The 17106-nt window shown below is 38.6% G+C and overlaps 1 protein-coding gene across 1 annotated transcript in view; it reads right to left on the reverse strand.

The window, feature by feature from the left end:
• TEX11 (testis expressed 11) overlaps nt 1-17106 on the reverse strand; it is a gene marked incomplete at both ends in the record, with an annotated part of 446038 nt that overhangs the window by 392737 nt on the left and 36195 nt on the right. The window contains 2 exons of the mRNA XM_079764448.1: nt 9545-9624; nt 15132-15216. Coding sequence (XP_079620574.1) covers nt 9545-9624; nt 15132-15216 — 165 coding nt within the window. The remainder of the gene's footprint in view (nt 1-9544; nt 9625-15131; nt 15217-17106) is intronic.

Genomic DNA, 17106 nt, shown 5'->3' on the forward strand with positions numbered 1-17106 from the left:
AACTTTGGAACAACACGAAACAAAACAACATCCGCATAATAGAGGTTCCAGAAGGAGAAGAAATAGAGGAAGGAATAGAAAAGCTGTTTGAAGAAATAATGACAGAAAACTTTTGTGATATAGGCAAGAAAAAACCCACACAAATCCAAGAAGCTCACAGAGTCACAAGCAAAATGAACACCAAAAGACTGACGCCAAGGCACATTATAATTAAATAGGCAACAGCAACGACGAAGTAAGAATCGTAAAAGCGGCCAGAGAGAGAGACAGAAAGTTACATACAAAGGAACCCCCATAAGACTAGCAACTGATTTCTCAACAGAAACTCATCAGGCCAGAAGGGAATGGAATAAAATATACAAAGTCATGCAAAGGAAGGGTCTGAATCCAAGAATACTGTACCCAGCAAGGCTATAAATCAAAATTGAAGGTGAAATCAGGAGCTTCACAGGCAAAACAGGACTAAAGAAATTTATTACCACCAAACCAGCAATGTAAGAAATGCTAAAGGGTTTGCTGTAAAAAAAAGAAATAGGAAGCCAAGAAGGAACACAGGGGTAAAGAATAAAAATGGTGATAAATAAGTACCTATCAATAATAACTTTAAATGTAAATGGATTAAATGACCCAATAAAAAGACATAGGGTAACGGATTGGATAAGAAAACAAGACCCACATATCTGCTGTCTACAAGAAACCCACCTCAGAAAAAAAGACGCACACAGACTGAGGGTGAAGAAATGGAAAAAGGTTTTCCAGGCGAATGGAAATGAAAAAAAAGCTGAGGTAGCAATACTTATATCTGACAAATTAGATCTCAAAGTGAAGGACATAACAAGAGATATGGAAGGCCACTTCATAATACTAAAGGGAGAAATCCAACAAGAAGAAATAACTGGTAAACATATACGCACCCAATACAGGAGCACCCAAATACATAAAAAAACTCCTGGAGGATATCAAGGGAGAGACTGACAGCAATACAATCATAGTAGGACACTTTAATACCCCACTATCACCATTGGAAAAATCCTCTATACAAAAAATAAGCAAAGAAACATAAATCCTAAATGACTCACTAGACCAGATGGAATTAATTGACCTCTTCAGAACATTTCACCCCAAGCCACAGAATATACATTCTTCTCAAGTGCACATGGGTCATTTTCAAAGATACACCATATGTTGGGACATAGGCAAAGTCTACTCAAATTCAAAAATATAGAAATCATATCAAGCATCTACTCAGATCACAGTGGCATAAAACTGGAAATCAACTACAATAAAAACAATCCAAAGAAATCAAACACATGGAGACTAAACAGCATGCTCTTAAACAATGACTGGATTACCAGAGAGATCGAGGAAGAAATAAAAAACATCATCGCAACAAATGACAATGAAAACACAATCCAAAATCTATGTGACACAGCGAAAGCAATCTTGAGAGGGAAGTTCATTGCTCTACAAGCCTATTGTAAGAAACAAGAAACAATGGTAATAAATTATCTAACCCTACAACTCAAAGAGTTAGAAAGAGAGCAACAAGAAACGCCCACTGTAAGCAGAAGGAAGGAAATAATAGAGATCAGAACAAAGATAACCGACAAAGAGACCAAAGAAACGATACAAAAGATCAACAAAACCAAGAGCTGGTTCTTTGAAAGGATAAGCAAGATTGATGGACCTCAAGCCAGGATCACCAAGAAGCAAAGAGAGAAGACTCAAATACACAAAATCAGAAATGAAAGAGGCAAAATAACAACTAACCCCACAGAAATACAAAGAATTGTTAAAAAATACTACGAAAAACTATATGCCAACAAACTGGACAACCTGGAGGAAATGGACATATTCCTAGAAAATACAACCTCCCAAAACTCAATCAGGAAGAAACTAAACACCTCAATAGGCCAATAACTATGGAAGAAATTGAAGCAGTCATCAAAAAGCTTCCAGCAAACAAAAGCCCAGGGCCAGACAGCTTCACAGGGGAGTTTTACCAAACATTCAAGGAAGAACTAAAACCTATCCTCCTCAGACTATTCCAAAAAATTCAAGAGGAAGGAACACTTCCAAGCTCCTTCTATGAAGCCAGCATCACCCTAATACCAAAACCAGATAAAGACAACACAATGAAAGAGAATTACAGGCCAATATCCCTCATGAACATAGATGCCAAAATCCTCAACAAAATTCCAGCAAATCGGATCCAGAAGTACATCAGAAAGATCATACACCATGACCAAGTAGGATTTATCCCAGGAATGCAAGGATGGTACAATATCCACAAATCAATAAACGTGATACATCACATAAACAAATTGAGAGATAAAAATTACAGTCATATCAATTGATGCAGGGAAAGCATTTGCCAAAATCCAAAACACTTTCTTTTTTTAAAAAATATATTTTATTGATCTTTTACAGAGAGGAAGGGAGAGGGATAGAGAGTTAGAAACATCGATGAGAGAGAAACATCGAACAGCTGCCTCCTGCACACGCACCACCGGGGATGTGCCCGCAACCAATGTACATGCCCTTGACCGGAATAGAACCTGGGACCCCTCAGTCCGCCGACCGACGCTTTATCCACTGAACCAAACCGGTTTCGGCCCAACACCCTTTCTTGATAAAAACTCTCAACAAGCTGGAAATAGAAGGATGATACCTCAACATAATAAAACCTATATATGATAAACCCTCAGCTAACATCATACTCAATTGTCCAAAACTAAAACCATTTCCCCTAAGAACAGGAACAAGACAGGGAAGCCCACTCTCATCACTCCTGTTCAACGTAGTACTGGAAGTATTAGCCATTGCAATTAAACAAGAAGAAATAAATGGCATCCGAATTGGAAAAAAAGAAGTAAAGCTGTCCTTATTTGCAGATGACATGATATTGTACATAAAAAACCTGAAGGACTCCATCAAAAAACTAATAGACTTAATAAATGAATTCAGCAATGTAGCAGGATACAAAATTAACGCCAAGAAATTTATGGCATTTCTATACACCAATAGTGAACTTACAGAAAGAGAGACTAAAAAAGTAATCTCATTTACCATCGCACCAAAAAAAAATTAAGATACCTAGGAATAAACTTAACTAAGGAGGTAAAAGACCTATAACGTGGAAAATTACAGGACATTGAAAAAAGAGATAGAGGAAGGCGTAAACAGATGGAAGAACATACCTTGTTCAAGGATTGGTAGAATCAACATCATTAAAATGTCCATACTACCCAAAGCAATCTATAGATTCAATGCACTTCCATTAAAATACCAACGGCATATTTCACAGACCTAGAAAGAACTCTCCAAAAATTCATCTGGAATAGAAAAAGACCCCGAATAGCCACAGCAATCCTGAGAAAGAAGAATAAAGTAGGTGGGATCTCAATACCAGATTTCAAGCTGTATTACAAAGCCACTGTTCTCAAAACAGCCTAGTACTGGCACAAGAACAGACATATAGACCAATGGAATAGAATAGAGAATCCAGATATCGACCCAAACCACTATGCTCAATTAATATTTGACAAAGGAGGCATGAACATACAATGGAGTCAAGACAGTCTCTTCAATAAATGGTGTTGGGAAAATTGGACAGATACATGCAAAAAAAATGAAACTAGGTCACCAACTTACACCATACACAAAAATAAACTCAAAATGGATAAAGGACTTAAACATAAGGTGGGAAACCATAAAAATACTAGAGGAATCCACAGGGAGAGAAATCTCAGACATATGCTGAAAGAACTTCTTCACTGATACTGCTCCTAGGGCAATGGAAACTAAAGAGAAAGTAAACAAATGGGACTACATCAAAATAAAAAGCTTTTTTACACCAAATGAAACCATCAACAAAACAACAAGAAAGCCCACTGTATGGGAGAACATATTTGCAAATGTTATCACTGATAAAGGTTTAATCTCCAACATCTACAGGCAGCTTATACAACTTAATAAAAGGAAGATAAATGATCCAATAAAAAAATGGGCAATGGACCTAAATAGAATCTTTTCGAAAGAAGACAGAAGGAAGGCCAAGAGACACATGAAAACATGCTCAAAGTCACTAATTATCCAAGAGATGCAAATCAAAACGACAATGTGGTACAATCTCACACCTGTCAGAATGGCTATCATCAACAAATCAACAAACTACAAGTGCTGGAGAGGATGCGGAGAAAAAGGAACCCTCGTGCACTGCTGGTGGGAATGCAGACTGGTGCAGTCACTGTGGAGAACAGTATGGAGTTTTCCTCAAAAAACTGAAAATGGAACTCCCATTTGACCCAATAATCCCACTCCTAGGAATATATCCTAAGAAACTAGAAACACCAATCAGAAAGGATATATGCACCCTATGTTCATAGCAGCACAATTTCAGCTAAGATTTGGAAACAGCCTAGGTGCCCGTCAGATGACTGGATCAGAAAACTATGGTACATCTACACAATGGAATACTATGCTGCTATAAAAAAGAAGCAATTCTTACCATTTGCAGCAACCTGGATGGAACTGGAGAACATTATGTTAAGTGAAATAAGCCAGTCAATGAAAGAAAAATACCACATGATCTCACTTATTTGTGGATAATAAAGAACATTATAAACTGATGAACAAAAAGATAGACACACACAGACAAAAAAAAAGATAGACACACGAGGCAGTAAAGCATCAAACAGACTGTCAAATTACAGCGAGAAGTTTAGGGAGAGGTGGGGGAGATAAGAGATCAACCAAAGTACTTGTATGCATGCATATAAGCATAACAAATGGATGCAAAACACTGGGGGTTGAGGGCATGTATGGGAGTAGGGTGGGGGGGGGAATGGTAATATATCTACATATATAATACCTTAATAAAAAAATGGAGAGAAAAAAATAAAAAATAAAAAAAATAGACAGCAAATCGGATGAGATAAAATCACCATCCCCAAAATGCACAAAATGAAAAATGCAGAAACATTCTGGATGTGAATAGTAGGAGTGTCATACAGTTGGCTGCCCCCCAAGAGGTATCTCCTCCCTTCTCTTCCAGGAAGGAATCGTGAGTACAATCACTTAGGCTGGAAAAAAATAGAATTCCAGGTGACTAACAACACAGGTCAATTGAAGAATCCAGTCCTACTTCTCCATCAGTCACTGGATTCAGGTTATGGTAAACTAGAGGCCCAGTGCATGATTAAATCATGCACGTGTAGGCTGTCTGTCCGCTGGTCGGGACCCAGTGTGGCCGGCAGCTCCGAAGTCCCTGGGCCCCTAGGGCGAGGCAGGGCGGGGGCGTGGTCCACTGGCGGCCGCAGCCCAGGCCAGGGTCTTGCCTTCGCCTCCCGCCCAGGAAGGCTGGGGCCGCCGCCGCCTCCTCTGCCTTCCGGCTCCCTCATGAGCCCTCCCTCGGCCGGCCCAGGCTGCGCAGAAACCCGTGTCCTCTGTGGACACCTCCGCGCGCTCCTGCAGCCCAGCTGCTGCCAGACTCCTCCCCCGGGAGCCGCACCGACCGCCCGCGCCGCCTTGTCAGCCGGGGCCCAGAGGCCCCTTCTGTGCCACAGCACAGCCATGTCGCAGACGCTGCCGGCCCAATCACCACCCCGGCCACCCTGAGTCCAGCCCCTGCGCCTCCCGCTGGCCCAATCGTGGGCATAGTGGAGTGATGGTAATTTACATATTACCTTTTTATTATGTAGGATAGTGTGACACAGTATTTACAGAAAACTATCACGAAATCTCAAATCAAATATGAGCAACAATGGCTAAACAATTGAGGGAATGAACACCATAAAAGGACATTACACTCAACAAATAGAATACCTGAGGGAACAGTATTAAGAGAGCAAGAAAATAAAGAGAAATACCATTATTATCCACAGAATTAAGTAGTAGTCACAACCAATAAAATGCTCCTTTTAGTTTTCATCCTTTGAATCTAGAAAGCCAAAAATGCAAATGTTAAAAATGACATAAGTTAAAAGGTTTATGTAAAGAAAGGTAGAGAGAATGATAAAGGTACTAATATCCTCTCCGAGTGGAAAGTAAAGACATACTCTCCAAAACTGATATAAAAGTAAAAATGTAAAGTTTGTTATTTAAAGTTTTAAAAGGTAACCATCAGATAAATAAAAATAGTATAATTAACAGAACAAAAAAATGGGGAGTAAGACAAAGTAATATTAGTAAATAAGAGATAAATCTATCATAGCAGAAAAATAGATCCTATATAAGCTGATAAATCAAGAGTTAATTGGGAATGACATGAGTATCATGATGGAGTGAGAACACCTCTTGCTTTCTCCCCTTAAAGTTACAAGTTGAAAGATTGATGAACCTCTAGCCAGGCTCGCCAAGAAGCAAAGAGAGAAGACCCAAATAAACAAAATCAGAAATTAAAGAGGTGAAATAACAACAGACCCCACCGAAATACAAAGGATTGCTTTAAAAAATACTATGAACAAAACTATTCCAACAAACTAGGCAACCTGGAGGAAATGGACATATTCCTAGAAAAATACCACCTTCTAAAACTCAATCAGGAAGAAACTAAATATCTCAATAGGCCAGTAACTATGGAGGAAATTGAAGCAGTCATCAAAAAACTTTCAGCAAACAAAAGCCCGGGGCCAGATGGTTTCACAGGGGAGTTTTACCAAACATTAAAGGAAGAACTAAAACCTATCATCCTCAGACTATTCCAAAAAATTCAAGAGGAAGGAACACTTCCAAGCTCATTCTATGAAGCCAGCATCACCCTAATACCAAAACCAGATAAAGACAGCACAATGAAAGAGAATTACAGGCCAATATCCCTCATGAACATAGATGCCAAAATCCTCATCAAAATTCTAGCAAATTGGAGCTAGCATTATATCAAAAAGATCATACACCATGACCAAGTAGGATTTATTCTGGGGATGCAAGGATGGTACAATATCCACAAATCAATAAACGTGATACATCACATAAACAAATTGAGAGATAAAAATCACATAGTCATATCAGTTGATGCAGATAAAGCATTTGACAAAATACAATACCCTTTCTTGATAAAAGAAAAACCCTCAGCAAAATGGGAATAGAGGGATCATACCTCAACATAATAAAAGCCTTATACGACAAACCTACAGCCAACATCATACTCAATCGGCAAAAACTAAAAGCATTTCCCATAAGAATAGGAACGAGACAGGGATGCCCACTTTCACCAGTCCTGTTCAACATAGTACTGGAAATGCTAGCCATAGTAATTAGACAAGAAGAAGAAATAAAAGGTATCAAATTGGAAAAGAAGACATAAACCTGTCATTATTCATAGATGACATGATACTGGACATAGAAAATCCTAAAGACTCCATCAAAAAATTATTAGATTTAATAAATGAATACGGCAATACAAAATTAACACCCAGAAATCTATGGCTCTTTTATACACCAATAATGAACTCACAGAAAGAGAAACTAAAAAAACAATCGCATTTACCATTGCAACAAAAAATTACCTGGGAATAAACTTAACTAAGGAGGTAAAAGACTTGTACTTGTAAAACCACAGGACACTGAAAAAAGAAATAGAGGAAGATATAAACAAATGGAAGAATATACCATGTTCATGGGTTAGTAGAATTAACATCATTAAAATGTCCATACTACCCAAAGCAATCTATAGATCCAATGTAACCTCCATTAATATACCAACGGCATATTTCACAGAACTAGAACAAACTCTCCAAAAATTGATATGGAATAAAAAAAAAAAAACACCCCCATCCCTCTCTCTCCCAATTTTTTTTTGGGGGGGAGGCAACCAAAATTTTTGGTGGCCTTAAAAAAAAAAAAAAACACCCCAAAGGCCGCAGCAATCCTGAGAAAGAACAAAGTTGGAGGGATCACAATACCAGATATCAAGCTATACTACAAAGCCACTGTTCTCAAAACTGCCTGGTACTGGCATAAGAACAGACATATAGACCAGTGGAACAGAACAGAGAACCCAGAAACCGACCCAAGCCATTATGATCAATTAATATTTGACAAAGGAGGAAATAGCATACAATGGAGTTAGAGTCAAGACAGTCCCTTCAATAAATGGTGTTGGGAAAACTGGACAGATACATCCAAAAAAATGAAACTACAACACCAACTTACACCATACACAAACATAAACTCAAAATGGATAAAGGACTTAAACATAAGATGGGAAACGATAAAAATCTTAGAAGAATCCATATCCAGCAAAATAGCAGACATACAGTATGTCATAGCAGTATCTTTACCGATATAACTCCTAGGGCAATGGAAACTAAGGAAAAAGTAAAGAAATGGGACTAAATCAAAATAAAAAGCTTCTGCACAGCAAAATAAACCATCAACAAAACAAGAAAGCCTGCTGCATGGGAGAACATATTTGCCAATGCTATCTCCGATAAGGGTTTAATCTCCAAAATTTATACGGAACTCATACAACTCAACAAAAGGAAGATAAACAACCCAATCAATAAATGGGCAAAGGACCTAAATAGACACTTTTCGAAAAAGGACTTGCAGAAGGCTGAGAGACGTTTGAAAACATGCTCAAAGTCAGTAATCATCTGAGAGATGCAAATCAAAGCGACAATGAGGTACCATCTCACACCTGTCAGAATGGTTATTATCAACAAATCAACAAATGACAAGTGTTGGCGAGGATATAGAGAAAAAGGAACCCTCATGCACTGCTGGTGGGAATGCAGACTGGTGCAGCCACTGTGGAGAACAGTATGGAGTTTCTTCAAAAAGTTAAAAATGGAACTCCCGTTCGATCCAGTAATCCCACTTCTAGCAATATATCTCAAGAAACCAGAAACAATTATCATAAAGGATATATGCAACCCTATGTTTATAGCAGCACAATTTGCAATAGCTAAGATTTGGAAACAGCCTAAGTGCCCATCAGCTGATGAGTGGATTAAAAAACCATGGTACAAAAAAAATAAATTAAAAAACCACTGTTCATCTACACAATGGAATACTACGCTGTTGTAAAAAAGAAATAACTCTTACCATTTGCAACAGCATAAATGGACTTGGAGAGCATTATGCTAAGTGAAATAAGTCACTCGGAGAACAATAAATATCATATGATCTCACTCATTTGTGGAATATAATGAACAACATAAACTGATTAACTAAATTGGATCCAGAGACATAGAAGCACAGAACAGACCATCCAACCTCAGAGGGAAGGCAGGGGAAGGGGGAGGTAAGAGAGCAACCAAATGACTTGTATACATGCATATGGGCATGGCCCATGGACACAGAGAGTAGGGGGGTGGAGGCAAGTGCTGGGGGGTGGGAACAGCCGTGGAGAGATCAATGGGGGGAAAAGGAGACATATGTAATACTTCAAACAATAAAGAATTTTTTTAAAAAAGAAAAGGAAACATGAATATGCTAAAAGATATGAAATTCTTCCAGTTTACACTAACTTCAACCATTTTCATAGAGTAATGACTATCTCATTGCATCTGTACTTTGTCCTCATTTAATTAGGACTTACCAAAATCCGTCTGTGAATAGCTTCTTCTGAAGCAGCTGAGCCTTCACACATACACAGCAACTTGCAAGCAACATGCCGTACTGCAAAAACAGTAATTAGACACTCATAAACACAAAACATTCATTCTTTTTTATAAACCTATGAAAAGAAATGTGAAATGAAACAAGTATTGTTAAAAATAAGAGTTTTAAAGGCTTTTAAAAACTCTATTAAAAGTACATGATCTGATATTTACCAAATGAATAATTTGCTTAATGCTAGTCAGTCAGATACTGAATTTTCAAATTTTAATTTCTGCAGGTTTTAAGCCCCAAAGACTCACTGAAGATACCTGGTTCCACACGCTGTTTTGTACGTGCTGGCAACAATATAATTCTATGTGGAACAATATAAGGATAGTTAGGGATTAGTCTCCTAAATTTGAAACTTTCTAAATATATTCTTTGCCAAAGATGACATAAAAGTTCTTAAAATATAATTTAGAAAATACAGATATCTTCATTATACAGTTCACTTCCCCTGAAAATAGGAAAGTTTGAATAAGTGTAACCTTGTTTGTATAGTTTCTTTCATCATAAAACATATCCAATTTTTTAAAGGATGATTTCACACATAACTGAACTAGCTGTCTTGATGTTAGGTCTCAGCAGCTATTCTACCTATGCTAAAACCATTTTTTAATTAATATTCAGTTGAAAAGAGATTTTCCCAGCTGAAATTACAGGGTAACTGGAGTAGTTAGATATTTATTATCCATCATGAAATGTAAAATCTATTCATTCCTTAACAAAGTTAATTTATTTCTTAAAAAAAACACTTTCAGTAAAATAACTAATAATCATATATTTACATTGTCTTGCATTTCCAGTTTTTTAAAATTACTAACCTTTATTTTTTCCAAAGTTTACTTATTCTGCAGGTTTTTTAAAAATGTATTTTTATTGATTTCAGAGTGGAAGGGAGAGGAAGAGAGAGCTAGAAACATCAATGATGAGAATCATTGGTTGGCTGCCTCCCCCACACACCCTGCTGGGGATCGAGCCCACAATCCAGGCATGTGCCCTGACCAGGAATTGAACCATGATTCATAGGTTGATGCTCAACCACTGAGTCACTCAGGCTGGGCTGCAGTTTTCTTAAGGAGCCTGATCTTTCGATTATTTCCCCTCTCCAAAGTTACCTTCAGTACCTCCCTCTCAATTTACTCCTTTCTCTCTACCTTCAAATACATCCATCTCTCTTCCTTGAAGAAAAAAGAATCAACTCCACTATGTTTCAAGCTTCCATCCCATTTCTCCTCTTCCTTTCATTGCCAAACTTCTTGAATTGATGGTCTATCTACCACCTCTATTTTCTTGCTACTCACTCATCTCCTTAAGCCACTGCAATATTTTTGTGTCCTAACCACTTAGCTAAAACTTCACTACCAAAGATCACCTTCCAGCATGCAACAGACTGAGGATTCTCAGAGGGAAGTGTGTCTGTCGGGGGGTGGGGGGTTAAACCAAACAACTTATATGCATACTAAAGGCCTGGTGCATGAATTTGTGCATGGGTGGGGTCCGGCCGGCCTGCCCCCGATCAGGGCTGATAAGACTGGGCCGGCTGGGGGGCTGCGGACGGTTTGCCAGCTGGCCCTGCCCCCTGGTCCAACTCCCAAACTCCTGATCAAGGGGACAATTTGCATATTAGCCTTTTATTATATAAGATGAGCATAACCCATGGACACAGATAATAGTGTTCTGAAGGCCTGGGGAGGGTGTGAAAGTGGGGAGGAGGAGGTCAATGGCAGGGGGGAAGAAGGACATCTGTAATACTTTCAACAATAAAGATGCATTTTTTAAAATAATAATAAAGAAAAAATCTTTTTAAAATAATTAAAGGGGTAAAAAAAGATCACCTTCCATGACTTCACAGCAACATTTCAGTGATCATAACCTTTTTGAGAAATATACTTCCTTGACATCACAGCTTTGAGCAGTGTCCCTCTGTGGGAAATGTCTCAGTCTAAGAATTTTGCATCTATCCCCACATTCTTGATCCAGCTGTTTATAGTTATCACCAACAAGCCTTTAGGCCAAAGGCAGCTGAAGCTGAGAAAGAATGCCGCTTCAGTATGAAGATTTTTTTTTATGCCGTTCCTCTATCCTTGTCTTTTCACCAGACTGTTCTTGACGCCTCTACATTATAAACATCTTGGATAGGTGCCTGCTGACTCCTTACATCTGCCTTACCCTACTCCATCAGTGCCCACAGCTTGATAATTGAATTGACTTTAGACAACACATAGTGTTATATGCTCTGGCATTTGTGCATTCTTTTTCTTGTTCATTTACCCATTCTTTCCCAGATCCTCAAGGTATTTTTGTTCTGGACTCTTATCTTGTCCCTTTCACCTACTGTCTACCATAACATGGTATGACAACCCTATCACAACTATGTATTCAATAAATGAGTAATGAGTCTTGGCTAGAATATTTCGACCTTCTTTATGTCTCTTACCCTTATTCTTGTTTTTCCAAGATTTGGAAGACTCAAGGTTAAAATTGCACCACTCTGTTCTCTCAACACCATTGGTTCTTAAAATTTGGTATACATAAGAATTTTTTTCTAATTACAGATATACCCAGGTTTCATCCTAAACCTAGTAAGTCAAAACCACCATGGTGGGGCCTAGGCATCTGTAATGTAACAGAATCCACAGGCGAACCTTATTTATACCAATATTTAAGAACTGTTGCTCTTTATTTTCTTCCTCAGAGAATTCAACTACATCTGGGGCTTCAATAATCACCTCCATGTGAATACCTACCAAATCTACAGGGAGGCTGACTTTTCTCATATCGCTAATCTTATTGTTTCCTCAAATACAACAAGTCTAAAATACAATTTATGTCATTCCCCTATTTTGGCTTTCCTATTTCTTTACATTGTTTCATAAGTCTTCATAATAATAAAAACAGTAGCCTTTAAATCTTGATGACTTTTTTCATCACATAACATAATCCAGTCACACTGAATTTGTTTTAAGGAGTCAAAGTACTACCAACAACATCTTTTTGGAATAAAAATAAAATTAAAAAAAAAAGATTTCATTCTCAAACAAAAACTCTTTTAAATCAGAGGCTTCCTGCATGACATCTTGTTTTCCACTATTACCTTAAAAGTACTATCTATAATAATAAAAGGGTAATATGCTAATTAGACCAGACATCTTCCGGTCATCCTTCTGGACACAGCCACGGTGGCGGGGGCCGAGGCAGAGGTGGTTAGAGGTGATCAGGCCAGCAGGGGAGAACAGTTAGGGGCAATCAGGCCAGCAGGGGAGAGCAATTAGGGGCGATAAGGCCGGCAGGGGAGAGAACGGTTAGGGGCAATCAGGCAGGCAGGCAGAGAGGTTAGGGGCGATCAGGCAGCATGCAGAGTGGTTAGGGGTGATCAGGCAGGCAGGCAGGTGAGCGGTTAGGAGCCAGTGGTCCTGGATTGTGAAAGGAATCAGGCCTAAACCAGCAGTCGGACATCCCCCGAGGGGTACCGATTGGAGAGGGTGCAGGCCGGGCTGAGGGACTCCCCTCCATGCACAAATTTCGTGTACCGGGCCTCTAGTCCTATATAATAAAGAAGTAATATGCAAATTGACCATCACAACACACAAGATGGCTGCCCCCATGTGGTCAAAGATGGCCACCCCCATGTGGACACGAGATGGCCGCCACAAGATGGCCGGCAGGGGAGGGCACTTGTGGGCGATCAGGTCAGCAAGGGAGGGAAGTTGGGAGGGATCAGGCCTGCAGGGGAGGGAAGTTTGGGGGAACCAGGCCTGAAAGGGAGGGCAGTTGGGGGCGATCAGGCCTGCAGGGGAGGGCAGTTAGGGGTGACCAGGCCTGCAGGGGAGGGAAGTTGGGGGCAACCAGGCCTGCAGGGGAGGGAAGTTGGGGGCAACCAGGCCTGCAGGGGAGGGCAGTTGGGGGCAACCAGGCCTGCAGGGGAGGGCAGTTGGGGGTGACCAGGCCTGCAGGGGAGGGCAGTTGAGGTTGACCAGGCCTGCAGGGGAGGGCAGTTGGGGGCAATTGGGCTGGCAGGGGAGCAGTTAGGCGTTGATCAGGCTGGCAGGGGAGTGGTTAGGGGTGATCAGCCTGGCAGGCATAAGCAGTTAGGGGCAATCAGGCAGGCAGGCAGGCAAGCAGTTGGGAGTCAGCAGTCCTGGATTGTGAGATATATACCCAGTGGGATCAGGCCTAAATGGGCAGTCCGACATCCCTCAAGGGGTCCCAGATTGGAGAGGGTGCAGGCTGGGCTGTGGGACACACACACCCCCGTGCATGATTTTGTGCACCAGGCCTCTAGTATACATAATAAGCACCCAAATATCTGTTTAAGAAGTACTACATGCACAGAGTCAGCACACTGGGAGAAGTCCTAGGGCTGCAGCTCCCACTTCCTCTACCAAATCCCTAGTACTTGACCAGCAGTGAAAAACAGCTAGAGCAATGTTCCTTGAAATGCAGAATGGTGGGAGTTTAGAATTAATGCATTTTAATCTAACACAGTTCACTGTGTAATAAGTTTCTCCACGGATAAGTTTCTAACTATTCCCTCCCTATAACTACCGGAACTAAGGTTTCTAGGAGCAATGATATCAACATTTATCTGAGTTAAAAAGATAGAACTAGTCTTTAAAAACATCCTAATAGAGGAGTGGACTAATAAGTATATTATTGACTTTATTAGCCTTTAATTACTCTATACCTATACTAAAATTGTGTAGTTTTGGTTTATATTTATAAAGATAAATACTTGGTAATAAATTTTGTTACATACAGATAAAATTCATTTATCTTTACAAAGCCAACCAGTCCGGACATTTACCTATTGGACTACTGCCTCAATGTATCCTTTATAATTGGGCAAAATAATTTCCAAAATTACATTGTCACTATCTTTTTTGGAAATCAGTAACTGTGAGCACACTAAACCCTGCCCATTTAGCTTAAGCACTAGAACTTTGCCAGTGAACCACATTTAATGCATCCTAGCAGATGAGCTTGGTTTGTGTTTTTTGTTTTGTTGTTGTTGTTTGCTCTTAGGTAGAAAAAAACTTCTCTAATTTTTCTCAGTACAATGTTCATCAACCAACCTCATGAGGAAACTAATCATTACAGATATTTTAAATCCAAATCCCTCATATAGCAACATTTTTCTTTCTATATTTTCAATGGAAAGAGAAAACTACTATTTGATGGTCCTTCAGAACCCAGATCACCTCTTCTCCAAAGAAAATAATCCATGTCCCTCAATTTCTCATTTTCCCACCCTTTAATCATCTTTGTTGTTTACGACCAGCCTATTTCTTGCAGTGAAGCTTTATAAACTTTTTTAAATATGGAACTAATTTCAGAAAAATCATAAAACTGAGGAAGGCTCTTTGCTTGAGAAACCACTGTTTATGGGTTGTTTTGCTTAGTTTTATTTTAACAAATTTCCATCTAAGAACTGGTCAAAATATTATTTCAATTGCTGGAACATAACTTGATTTACACTAGTAATAAGAATACTCCTCACAATGAGTCACAAAATATATACATACATTTAGCTTTCTGCTCTTTACTTATAACTAAACCGACTCTCTTGGTAACTGCCCAGTTCCACAGGTTTACAGCCATTTCTTCAACCTAGACAAGAGAAACATTTTCTTAGCCAGTTAAAATACTGTCCATCTCCAACAATATTTTCTTCCTTGTATATTTTATGCTTCTGTGACTATTGTGGGTCACTTACAGGCCATCCATAATCTAGTCATATTCTATCTTTCATCCCCAAAACTTACCCACTGTTACAATAATGATCTTACTGTCTCATAAACAACTTGTCCATTTCTTTCTATGCACCTTTATTCATAATGTTGGATTTACCTGATATATCTCCTCCCATTCCCTTTACATAACTCAAATCTACTTCATTCTCACCAAGAACATCCATGACACTTTCAGCAATCACTAGTCTACAGTGATCTATCTCTTCCTTGACTTCCTATATTGATTGAGTTTCACATAATTGAGCAATTAATTATGCTATTGTGTATCATTTATTCTTTATTTTAGTTGTTATTCTTATTTCCAATCTAGGCTCCTTGATATCAAAGATCATGTCTTATAAAACTTATAGTACCTGTCAAAGTCCTAAATAAAGAATATATACTCAAATAATAAAATTTATTGTTTTACTATGTTTTGTTGTAGAGAGTAGAGAGCAAAGTTTCTAGCAGCTTCTTCTGGGGTTTATCTTTCTATCAGATGCAAAAATAAATCAACTTCATAGTGTCTCAAGGATTAAATGAAGACACAAAAAATGTAAATTTGCTCTACCCAGTTTGGCTCAGTGGATAGAGCATTGGCCTGAGGATGGAAGGGTCTCAGATTCAATTCCAGTCAAGGGCACATACCTCAGTTGCAGGATCTATTCCTGGCCCTGGTCAGAGTGTGTGCAGGAGGCAAGAAATTGATGTTCCTCTCTCACATTTATGTTTCTCTCTCTGTCTCTCCCCCTCCCACTCTCTCTAAAAATCAATGGAAAAATATCCTCTGGTCAGAATTAAAAAAAAAAAAATTGGGCACAGGCTGGTTTCTGGCAAGGACCTCTGAAGAAAATAATTGGTCCTAATAAACATATTGGTAGATAGGAATACTAACTGGATGAACAAAAAAACTATTTTATACACATTGAAGGGGCACAATTGTATTTTAATTTTATTATCTCTAGTATCACTTTTCTTACCTACATTTCCACATTTTTCTGATGAGCTAGATTTTTTATTTAGCATTGTTGTTATTTACATAACTATTCTGGGGCTAATTCTCATTCTCATCTCCATCTCTCTCACATAGTAAACCCATGCCACAGCTGACGTCATGATGACTTTCACATGAAGTATCATTTGATTTGTTTCATCAAAAACACATGGAATAAATATTTGACTCCAAATTTCCCAGAGGAAGAAATGGTATTTAGGGGAGAAAGTAAACATCTAGAGTAAAACAGCTTAAAGAAACTACCATTTTTTTAAAGCAATTTGACAATATGTTAAAAAAAAAAAACAGACATAAAAGATCATATGTTTTGACCCATTAATTGCTTTTCTGAGATTCTAGCATACAGATGTAATCTAAATGTTGAGGGGATAAGTTTTACACTTAATAGTGTTCCTCATATTATTATTTACAATAGTGAAAATTAGGAATAATATAATTATCCAATAATAAAGAAACACATAGATGGATTATGATAAATCCACTACAAGGAATATTACTTAACCACTTAAAATAGTGATCACACAACATGGAAGAAATGGATAAATTCCTAGAAACGTACAATATTCCAAGGCTGAATCAGGAAGAAAGAAAAATAAAAACAGACCAATAACTGCTAATGAGATAGAATCAATAATCAAAACCTTCCAACAAACAAAAACCTTGAAACAGATGGCTTAACAGGCAAATTTTAGAAAACATTCAAATACTAATTAATAACCATCCCTCCCAAACTATTCCAAAAAATTAAAGAGG

The sequence above is a fragment of the Cnephaeus nilssonii genome (assembly GCF_951640355.1).
Source record: "Cnephaeus nilssonii genome assembly, chromosome: X".
In the NCBI taxonomy this organism is placed as follows: domain Eukaryota; kingdom Metazoa; phylum Chordata; class Mammalia; order Chiroptera; family Vespertilionidae; genus Cnephaeus; species Cnephaeus nilssonii.